General features: G+C 34.4%; 2 protein-coding genes and 1 pseudogene across 2 annotated transcripts; 1 reads left to right on the top strand and 2 right to left on the bottom strand.

Moving 5' to 3' along the window:
• Positions 1 to 2,929: 2,929 nt before the first annotated feature.
• LOC148760478 (putative disease resistance protein At3g14460) lies at positions 2,930 to 5,059 on the bottom strand. Its single transcript, XM_088810506.1, has one exon. The coding sequence runs from the start codon at positions 5,057 to 5,059 to the stop codon at positions 2,930 to 2,932; it is 2,130 nt and encodes a 709-aa protein (XP_088666632.1).
• On the bottom strand, positions 4,981 to 7,204 carry LOC18587176 (putative disease resistance RPP13-like protein 1 pseudogene; annotated as a pseudogene).
• Positions 7,205 to 8,998: 1,794 nt separating this feature from the next.
• On the top strand, positions 8,999 to 10,510 carry LOC18587175 (ARM repeat superfamily protein). The gene has a single exon (XM_007010871.3). The coding sequence runs from the start codon at positions 9,162 to 9,164 to the stop codon at positions 10,116 to 10,118; it is 957 nt and encodes a 318-aa protein (XP_007010933.2). The 5' UTR covers positions 8,999 to 9,161; the 3' UTR covers positions 10,119 to 10,510.
• Positions 10,511 to 11,934: the final 1,424 nt, after the last annotated feature.

Below are 11,934 nucleotides of genomic sequence, written 5' to 3'. Positions count from 1 at the left end.
TGCAAAAAAACATGGTTCATTTATTTGAATGAACTCGAAACCATTTAGATATCAAGTATCTGAACCCTATTAAAAACCAACTAAAATTACAAAATATTATCCAAAACCAAACCCTATTAATATATGAATACCCATTTTCTAAAAAAAAATGAATACCCATTTAATAACCTGAATCTGTTAAATAATCAATTATACAAGCTAAATTTTTTATATATGGATACCCAAAACCTAAATAAAAAATATTTTACATTAAATCATATTTATAATAAACTTTACTTTATAAAATATAAATATTATAGTATTATATATATATGTACAAAATAATATTTATAGATAAATATTAATATATTATATATTAATATATAATAATATTAATTACTTGTATATCAATATGTATAAGTTATATATTACTTTTATATCAAATATATACGAACTATATAGTATATACAACATTAATATATTATTTTATATTAATTTATCATGTACGTTATAAAACAAATTATATATTATAATGATATATATACAAAGTTTGTCACTGAAATGGTATATCATTCCGAGTGTATGAGATGATGGGCTTGGGGGAATCTGATGGCCGCCTGAGGTTGCCGGCTAAAATGAGGCAATGAAGGGGTGCAAGTGGAGGATATTGCTAAAGCCTGGGGAGGACTTCTGAGTTTGAAACAGGAAGGGGTTGAGGCTGACTCGGTGAGTAGGTAGAAGTATACACATTCAACAAGTTGGAAACTTGAGGTAATATATGCCAAAGAATGTGAATGGGAGAAACAAGTCCTTGGCTGATTTTGGTGAGTCAAAGGATGGGGTAACTCAAATGCTACCTAAAAATCAGGGCGAGAAGGTTATTTTAATCATACCTAAAATCTTGAAAACAGGAAAAGTATAATCAAAGGTGTCCCATAAAGCGAGGAACAGAAGGTACATATTAACAGTTAAAGCTACATGCATGGGTACACAGTTCTGTTTTTCTTCAGTGTAAGGTCACATTTCTTCAGTAGTATATTTACTTTCTTGATACATACATAAGTACATTCACTAGTAACTTTTACTAATTAAGCTTGATTTTTATCTGAATTTTAGCTGTTATTAGTTAATGGTTTTTAATCAAAAGTTTTTTGGAATATTTCACCTAATTAAGAACTTCACCTCAAATCCATCCGAAAGTAATATCAAAGAAAATTGAACTTAAATAAATGACAAAAGTTGTAGATAAACATAACATTACACTAAATAAAATAGTTTTTTTGTTCATAAAAGGCCGAAAAGATTACAATGGCACGCAATTAAAAAGGATGGCCGACGAAGGAGTTTGAGTTGCAAAGAGATTTGAGACAAGGTGATCCATCATCTCCTTTTCTCTTCATTTTGACGATAGAAGTATGGCACTTGTTATTTGAGAAAGTTAAAAAGTTACATCTCATTGCAGGGGTTGAGATTAGTCAAGCTAATCACCCGATGTCTCATTTATAATTTATACATGACACGGTGATCTTTTTAGGACAGAGAGGAGAATGGGATTCATGAACATAAAGAGGATTTTGATCGCCTTTGAGATGCTCTCAAGCCTAGGAATAAATTATGAGAAGACATGCCTATTTCAGCTGGTATAAGGAAGGAGAAAGGAGAGGTGTTAGAAGCAAGATTCAATTGCAAAATAGGTGATTTACCCTTGATCAATTCAACACTGTCAATGTCATCCCTCCCATTTAATTGCACGTAAACAAAAGATGTAGATAGCAGTTGTAATGCTGAAATTTGGCAGCTTTTTATTGGTTCAAGGGTGGGCACGTGGATTTGGAATGTGTTTGTATATAGAGTTTTGGGCTTCAGTTAGAATGGGTTTTGTGTATATAGATTTTGGGCTTTAGTTTGTATTATTTTTTGGGTCCCTTTTGCGTTTGTATTAGGCCGAATTACATTTTTAGACTTTTTCATTTCGTTTGTATTAGAATGCAAATGTTTAAAATTGATTTTAAAAATTATTTTATTTTATTCTAAAAAATCCTCATCCTTTTATTTTTATATGCTAATGTAATATGCTTGTATGTTTATTTCATACTATAATTTTCATAATTTCAAAAAAAAATGAAAGTGAAAATGTGTGACATAAAACTAATATATTTGATTAAATAAAATATAATAGGATTAAATAATAAATTTGAAATATTTACTTACTTTATATGTAATACACTTGTTTTTTATATGAAATGATGTGACATATGAAAATCATATTCACGTTAAACTTATTTCTTGATCAATTATAATTTTATTAAAACTCAATTCTTTGAGAGGGAAATATATGCACTTACTATTAAACAAAATGTTTTAAGTCCTAATTCTATCTTTCACCTTATACTCCATTTTAAAGAATAAATATAAAATTAAATTTTTTGGAAAGTTTGATTGGTTATATCAATAAGGATATGATTAATATTTACAAAACAAAAAAAAAATTAATTAATGTTAATTATTAGTATATAAATAATTGTGTAATTTATTGATATTACTACATACCAAGTTTATCAATGGGAAAAAAAAATAACTGAGTTTAAATCAAAACTTTAATATCTTTCAATTTTGCTATGTTGGTGACAACTAAAAGTTGCGGAGTTTAGACCAACCTCTCAATCCCTTCATCTTTTGGCTCTTTTGCTGGAAGGAGCAGACATAAATTTGCCACTCTTGAACATTCTGAGCTGTTTTGGCTGTCAGACCTGGTAGAAAAGAGTCAGCAGCAATCTTATTGTAGACAAATTTGCAGGTTATTGTCCACCTCATTGTTGTACAGATTCATACTATTACAAGGTAATGCACACTGTTATTATAAAATTTATAATCAACTTTGAGTAAAGGAAACAACCATTTCAATGTAGGCATACCCTGTTTTCCCTCCTGTATAGCGATCAGACAACTTTTAGCTTTGCTCTTCTAGATCATGAATGAGTCTACCATCAATTTCAACACGAGGTACGTGGGCTATCTTGGACCACTCTTGCCCTTTATCTTTTCTGCACCGTTGTTTCAGTCGAGGACAATCATCAATATGCAATTGTAACAGTGACAGAAGAAGGTTTGTTCTTGGAAGGGATGTGAGCTTAGGGCATATGGCAATCCACAAAAATTCAAGAGAGTTGAGGATCTGAAAACCCTTGGAAGATAGTGATTTCAGATTTGGAAAATCTTCAATGGTGAGGCTAGTAAGAGTGGTCGGCAGCATCATTCCCATCTCTTCTTGTGGAAATGACAGTACATCTGGACATCCACCTTTAATGGATAGGACTTTAAGGGAGGTTAGTCTATGCAATCCCCATTCAAACAGTGGCCTACAGAGCTTGAAATTGGACACTCGAAGAGTTATTAAGCTGGTAGGAAGGCCCTCTTCTGGGAAGGATATGATATGCGGACAATTTGATATCTCCAATTCTTGAAGTGAGGTGAGGTTGTGAATGTAGTTAGGCAAACCCCTCAGTTCTTCACATTTATAAATCCGGAGCACTTTGAGGTTGATGGTGGGCAATCCACCCGTTCCGAAGGAAATCAGACTTGGACAATATTCTGTTACAATTGCCTGAAGATAGTTGAGCTTGTCCAATCGGGGAAAATAAGCAATACTTTTACACCAGCTGATACGAATAAATTCAAGCGAAGTATTGTTGTGAAATTCTTGTGCAATGGATTCCAGCTCAGGGCAATTCCTAACCGTTAGGTGTTTGAGCCCTGTAGGTAACTTGCCACTTGATGATAAGGATGCCAATTTTGAGCAATCACTGATCTTGAGATGTTGAAGATTAATTGGTAGCTCACATCTTGACGATAAGGACATGAGAGATGGACATGATGCAATTTCCAAATGCTCAAGGAGAGAATCCTGGGTGTTGATAATCTCTCCATCTAACAAATACTGCAAATTGTTATGATTACTGATCACCAGCTTTTTCAGAGTAAATGGCAACCTGGTGTCCGAAAAAGAAATCAATTTTGAGCAGTTTTCAATCTGTAGCTCTCTCAGAGATGTGAGGTTGTGGAAGGCATTAGGTAGCTTCTCAAGGCTTTCACAATACCCTATTATCAAAGACTTGATATTGCAAAAGGGCCTAAACTGCATCAGCTGTCCTTCTTCCTCTGCCTCCAAGGAGATAAGTCGTGGGCAACTCAAAATTTCCAAACTGTGAAGGGACCTCCAATGGCCCAGTAGTCCCACCTCATTTTGCCACAATGAAGTCAGCTCGTTACAGCCATTAATCATAAGATTTTCTACTGTTGTCAACATTGGCATCAACCCTGTAAACTTTGAAACCCTTGAAATGGAGACAATGTTCAATGAGCGAAGGTCTGCAGAACTTTTGAGAACCACCTCCTTACATCCATCGATTTCTAGTTCATGAAGCTTCGGCAGACTCGAAATTGAAATTTCCAACTGCTTGCATTCACGAACCATAAGCTTCTCTAAGGAAGGAAGATGTTTAGGTAATCTTCCTAATATTTTTGGGCATTCTACAATAGAAAGCTCACGGAGGAAGGGGAATTTTTCAATTTGCTCATCAACTTCACAAGGGTTCCACTCCTTCCAAGCTGGCATATCCTCAAAACAAAGAGTCTCTAATGACATAAATCCATTTAAGCAATTCTCTCCAAAGAGTTCAATGCCAACACTCTTTATACTACTCATTCCCCTAATACAAAGGTTTCTCAGCAAAGGCAGTTTTCCAAGCGATGGCAACAATCTGCAATACTTACAATATTCAAGATTTAAAGACAATAAATATTTGAATGAAGGATCTCCTACCCAAGCTGGGAATATTGTACCACCATAATATTTGATTGCAAGCTCCTTAAGCTCTTCATTGGGTTGAAGCCAATTCAATATATCCCTTTCAACACTTTCCGATCTTAAACTATTAGCAAACTCCATACTCCACTTTAGCTCTAACCAATTTAAACCTGACTTCTCATGCAACTTAGCCTCCAATGCATCTCTAACTTCAACAACATTCTCCAATCCTGAAATGGAAAGTCTTCCTTTGAGATTTGATAAATTCTTCATCTCTCTTATTTGATATCCATTACCGTGGCTAACAACAAAATTTGATAATGTTCGGAGATATGTTAGTCCACCAATTCCAACTGGCATCCCTTTTAGAGAAGCTGCACCAGTAGTATCAAGATGCCGTAGGTTGATCAACATGCCCATTCCTGAGGGTAACTTCTCAAGATTAATACACCAGCATAATATCAAGGTCTCTAAATTGGAAAGGGTACTAATTGAATCAGGTAAACACTTTATTCTAGTGTGAGAAAAATTTAGGTATCGAACATGCCTTAAATGTCCAATAGAATCCGGTAACTTCGTGATGTAGTATCTTCTCAGAGAGAGCACCCTTAAATATCTTAATTTCGGCAATAATTCAGTGAGAACAATGGTGGTTAAGTAAGGGCGTGGTCCATAGCTCGCCAACCTCAAAGGTAGGAAAGTACGCAGATGCTTCATTTCATGAAAGGACTCAAACTTTTTAACTCCATCAAACAACTCACCCACATAAGATGAATGGCGAACTCGTTGTGAAAATTTAAGCTTCTTATCACCCTCTACTCTACAGCATATTTCTCCCGCAACAGATTGAGCTAGGTCATTGATAAGGTCATGCATTACAAATTGAGATCTATCCCGGCTAGATATTTGAAACAATGACCTTGACACTAGATCTCGAAAGTACTTGCCACCTAGATCTTCAATTTGTGTTTTATCAGCTGCTTGCTGTAGAAAACCTTCCGCCATCCATAGCAAGACTATATCCTTCTCTCCAAACTCATAACCCTTAGGGAGTATGGCGCAATACGCAAAACATTGCTTTAAATGTGGGGGAAGATGATAATAGCTCAACCAAAGAGCTGGAATTGTACCACTATTCTCTACTGGCATATCCCATATCTTGCTCTTCAATACGTCTTTCCAAGCATCAGGGTCCATGCTAGTGCGTAGTATGCCTCCGATTGTTTTTGCTGCTAAAGGCAGGCCATTACACTTTCTCACTATCTCCTCACCAAATTCTTTTAACTTTGGATGTCCACTGAAATCTCTTGCTCCTAATGCATGTTGAGTAAAGACAGACAAACAATCATCATTCGATAACTCTTGCAGTGAATAACCTGGAATGGTGCCCATAACTGACGAAACAAGGTGACTACGAGTGGTCACAATAATTTTGCTTTCTCTTGCCCCTACTTCAAAAGGAGAACGAAGGATTGTCCAATCATTGTAATTCTCATTCCAAACATCATCCAAAACAAGCAAAAATTTCTTCTTGAAGAGCTTCTCCTTCAATTTTACTTGAAGCAAATTTAGATCGTTGACATCACATGGTTCAGAAGTTATTGACTGTAAAATTGTTTTTGTCACCTTAACCACATCAAAATCTTCAGAAACACATACCCATGCTTTGAGATCAAAGTAAACATTTATGTTATTATCATTATAGACAAGCTGAGTCAGGGTTGTTTTCCCAATCCCTCCCATGCCAATGATGGGAATAACAGAAACTCCATCATCACTACCATCATTCCTCAAAAGCAATTCAAATATCGCCTTCTTGTCATTTTCCCTACCATAGACATGAACTTCATTCACCAAAGAAGTAGTTGGCAACCTTTCTTTCACTCCCTTTGCCCTTCCACCCACAGTCTCTCTCAATTCCAAATTCAATTTTTGTGTAACCAATTCTTGTAATCTAGCAGTGATCTCTTTTATCTTGGACAACATCTTACTATTAAATATGACAGCACCTGGACTAAAACACAAAGCAGGAACCAATTTATGTACCTTACCCGCACCAGTTCGATGTTCCTGTATCAACCTCTGCCTCGAAACCTCAGTAGCAAACTCGTCCAACAAGTCATCCAAGTCGTAAGCTAAGTCCTGGAGCTCAGCTAACCAGATTTTCACCGGCCCATTTCTCATCTGCTTCTCCTCTGCATCATCAAGCACTGCACGGATGCTCTGTAACATCTTTTCCCACTTCTTGATCTCACCATGGACTTGCTTTTCACGAGCAAACTTGAGCAACTCAGGGGAGTCAAACTTGCTAAATAGCACGCCAAAGAACGCTGATAGAGCAGCCTCTCCAACAGCTGACATTTTTTCCCCTTTCTGAAACAAAAGGGAATACAAATGATCCAAGTGTGAATGGTGAAATGAAGGGGCATATACCTTTTCTTCTTCAGTTTGCTGACTTTTCTTCATATAGCCATTGACTTTTGCCAGGTTTTGTCTTTTATACAGAAACTTTTTCAAGGGCCTACGTGGCTTATAAAACCAAAAAGGAAAAAGAAAAAGAAAGAAATAAAATAACATTAAAAAAGTTCTTATTATATAAAAAATAAAATAATAATGTGACAAAAAAAATATAATTAATCAAGTAATAATTTAAATTATTTATTTATTATATAGTTGATAACATCATATAAGAAATTTTCAATAAAAAGCGTATAAAATATAATTAATGTTAATTAATTATGATGTAAATGTTAAAATTGATATTAAAATTGTTTTATTTTCTTCTAACGATGTTTAATTGTTTTATTTTTATATGATAATGTAATACGTTTATATGTTTATTTTATAATTTAAAAAAAATGAAATGAAAGTGAAAAATGGTGACATGAAACTAATATATTTTATTAAATAAAATATAGTAGCATTAAATAATACATTTAAAATGTTTACCTAATTTATAAGTAATATATTTATTTTATAAGAAGTGATGTGATGCATGAAAATCATATTCATGCTTATCTTTATTTTCTTTTAGACTAATGATTAAAAATCAATTCTTTTGTGAGGGTGATAATTACATTTATTATTAAACAAAATCTTTAAACGCTAATATTATCTTTTACTTTATACTCCATTTTATTAAATATATAAAAGTAAATTTGTGAAAAGTTTAATTGGTTATTTCAATAATAATATTATTAATATAAAAATTTTAATTAATGTTAATTTATTAATATATAAATACTGTTATAATTTATTGATATTAGCACATATTAAGATATGTTAAAAAGTACATATTTTTTAATAAAATTTAAAAGTTTTCAAATAAAAATATTTACATTCAATGATACATCAGCAAAATTCTAGTAGCAACAATAAAAGAAACAACATAATATTTTGAAAGTTGAAACGCTATTAAACTATTTAAGATAATTTTTATTATATTCAATTAAATTTTTATATTTTTATTTTAAATCAAGTAAATTTTTATAATTAATATTTAATTAATTATTATTAATCCTAACGATATCTATCATTTTCATAAATATGACATTGATGTAATGCTAACACAGATAATGAAAATATCACGTAATCAATCCATCATACCATGTGAACATCATATGATATAAAATGATAAGTGACGTTTTGATAAAACACAATTACTCAACCATTAATTATAAATAAAAATAATACTTGAATTGTATTTTGTAGCAAACATCAAATCTTTAGCACTACCAAATCACATTAGTCAATTAAACCTAAGGGTGAGCAATTGATCGATTCGATCTATCAAAATTAAAAACCAAATAGATCTAATATTTTTAAAAATTAAATTAAACTTGAAAAAGAACTGAATCAATCAAACATCAAATTGATTCGATCCGTTCGATTTTTAATCAAAAGAATCAAAATTTTATCACTTTTATCTCTTAAAAATTATAATATTAAAATTTATTAATTTTATTTTTTATTATAAAATATAAATAATCTAAACATATCATTCCTTCTTTCACTCACTAATTACGTCACTTCACAAAAACAGTCAAATCTCGTGCACACCCAATTTAAAAAAAATATTAAAAAGCAATAAAAATGACAAAACACTTTTTTCTTTAAAAAAAATTGTATAATTTTGATTAAAAGTCAAAGCTCCATAATTTTCCTAAAACAACAAATAAATAAAAATGGCGGCAACTTGGAACAATAAATGCAACTGCCATCATTTACACACAAAAAAAAGGGTCAAAACAAATCTTTTTCAGTTTTTCTCCCATTTCTTACCCTTTGAATCTCTCTCTTCTCCACCATTTCTTACAACTTCATCCCGAAGCCAAATCAGACCAAACACTTCCCCAACCAGACCAAACACCAAACAATGGAAGTCAAACGTCGGACCGCTCGAAACCTCGTAGCCAAACTGAGCTCAGTTTCCGAACGGACCAGAACCGAAGCTTTGTCGGAATTAAGGCTGATATCTAAACACGACCCAGAGAGCCGACCGTTGATAGCTGAAGCAGGAGCAGTCCCTTACCTTTCTGAAACGCTTTACGGATCTTCTCCGACTTTACAGGAAAGCGCCGCCGCTACTTTATTGAATCTCTCGATTACGTCACGCTCTTCTCTCATGTCCACGCGCGGCCTCCTCGACGCGTTGTCCCACGTGCTAAGCAATTCGCCTTCACCCGCCGCGGTTCAGTCCTCCGCCGCCACGCTCCACAGCCTGCTCATCGCTGACGAGTCGTACCGTCCGATAATTGGGTCGAAACGCGATATTCTTTACTCGCTGCTGTCGATTATTACCGCCGCCAACGCGCCGCCGCGGTCAATAAAGGATGCGTTGAAGGCGTTGTTTGGGATCGCGCTGTACCCGTTGAATCGGGCGAGTTTGGTGGATCTCGGGGCGGTTCCCGCGTTGGTGTCGTTGATAGTTAGGGATGCGAGGACGGGGATCGTGGAGGATGCCACGGCGGTGCTGGCGCAGATTGCGGGGTGCGAAGAGAGTGAAGAAGCAATGAGTAAGGCTGGCGGGGTTAGGGTTTTGGGTGATTTGCTGGATGAAGGGACTGGAGCTAGTGCAAGAATAAGGGAAAACGCGGTGGCGGCGCTGTTGAATTTGGCGAGATGCGGCAGCGAGAAGGGGAGGAAAGACGTAAGAGAAATGGGTACTAAAATTATGGAAGGTATTGCTGAGGTGGCGGAGAATGGGAGTGCTAAAGGGAAGAGTAAGGCGGTTGATTTGTTGAAGTTTGTTGTTGATGGAAATGGGAATGGTAATGAGGTGAGGGATTCTAGGTTTAACAATATTAATGATTTGATGAATCATTCTATATGAAGTGTTTTGGATTTTGATTTTTGGCTGTAGACTTAGAGGTGAGTATTTGTTGCGTGTTTATATTTGATGCACTGATAGTATTTAATTTTATACACCAGTCATAAGCTATAGGTTGCTATCTCGTCAAGATTAATATCAATCGATGATAAAGATTGTAGGAATTCTTTGATGAGATAACAAGTTGTTTAATGATGGTGTATAGAGTTATTCATTAACAGTATGATGAATAAAGATTCATTTGTTGTACAAATTAGGGAGGTGAATGGTGTCATTTGGCATAATATCCTTGGTGTGGAAGTCCTTTCCGGTGTAAATTTTTATTGTAAATGATCTTAGTGATATTCTGATATGTAGCTAAAAAATGGAAAGGGAAAATACAAGTTTATGATTGATATGGGGATTTGTTTTTTTTTTTTTTCTTTGTTCAAGATTATGTGCATGGCCATACTTATGCTGATTGTTTTCTGCATTCCCATTTGAGTTTATGCATGTAAGCTTGTAAATAAGCTCACTCATACCTTCAAGATTTCTTAAAATGGATATTAATCTTCAGGCAGATGCACATTTTTATGAATGCCTATGGAATTGGAACATTTACTATGAAGTCTGCAAATATAAGGACCTGTGAATAGTTTTCCTTAGCGGAATGTTTATGGTTGATGGTCCTTGCTGCCTGGTTTTCATTATAGTACCTTATGGATGTTTAACTGAAACCTGGCTAGAGTTGGGTATGGTAGAACTTGTGGTCTTTTTATCCTTTTCAGCTTAGATAGATTAATAACCTCCTGAAGGCAGCCAATGCTGTTGTGATGTATGGAAGTTTAATATCTATAGAAAGTTCCAAATCTCATTCTTTTTCAAGTTTTTTTTTCTGTCTAAATGCTCTTCATTCAAGTGGTAATTTGAAGCTGGAATTTCAATCAGTCTAAATACCATCAATATTATAGAAATAGAAGGCACTGTTCGGTTAATCTAAAAGTGAAATCATGAATAGAGAGAGGATATCATTGGTGGATGAGGAATGTTTAGGAATTAGGATAGAGCAGGTGCCAGCATTGTTCTAAACTGCATTGCCTTGGGTGTGTATCATGCTAACCTCAGCCTGCTTTTCCTAAGAAAACTCTATCCATGAGATTTATTATTTACCTTCATGTTGTTTAGTGCTTTAGGTATTTTAAAATTTATTAATGGGAAGGATCTCCCTTTTTCTAACCTAAAGAGATTTTAGGACCTCTTTTTCCAGATATACCTCCTTGTGATAGTGAAAGCAGGTGGGGTTCAGTGACAATTACGTTAGTGCATTCAACAAGTCAATGATATGTCAACCAGCCTAGTGACAATATTGATTTAACACTTTTCTGCTCGCCAGTCCCTCTGTTATTCCTCCATGAGTAGGTTTAATTTGACTGCAGAGCAAGGCCCCTGTTTTCTAGTATTATTTGTTAGATGTGAAGAATTGTCATTTAGTTGGCCTGTCTGAAGAATTGCTGTCAAGCCTTTGAAAACCAAAACTGCTTAAGGGATGATAAATTAAAATTAAAACCAGATATTGTCATTCTTATGAATTTATTACTATTCAATCATCTCAGTTGACATGTTTGAGAAACTGCTAAGAGATATTGATGAAGTTTGATGCGTTGGCTAGTTTTTAATTCAAATATTCTTGATACCTTCTTTTGCATATTATGTATATCTTCTTTTGATTTCTAGGTCATGGCAATCTTTCTTTACATATGCTTTGTCGGCTTTCAATTTTCTTAATGTCCATGTTTGGTATGGCTGGTGTTTCACGCTCAGCTCTGGGGGATGAGTTTGT

Source organism: Theobroma cacao, chromosome 10 (assembly GCF_053813885.1).
Source record: "Theobroma cacao isolate CCN51 chromosome 10, ASM5381388v1, whole genome shotgun sequence".
Classification (NCBI taxonomy): domain Eukaryota; kingdom Viridiplantae; phylum Streptophyta; class Magnoliopsida; order Malvales; family Malvaceae; genus Theobroma; species Theobroma cacao.
The sequence above is the reverse complement of the archived record's forward strand: the minus strand, read 5'-3'. Positions and strand labels throughout refer to the sequence as shown.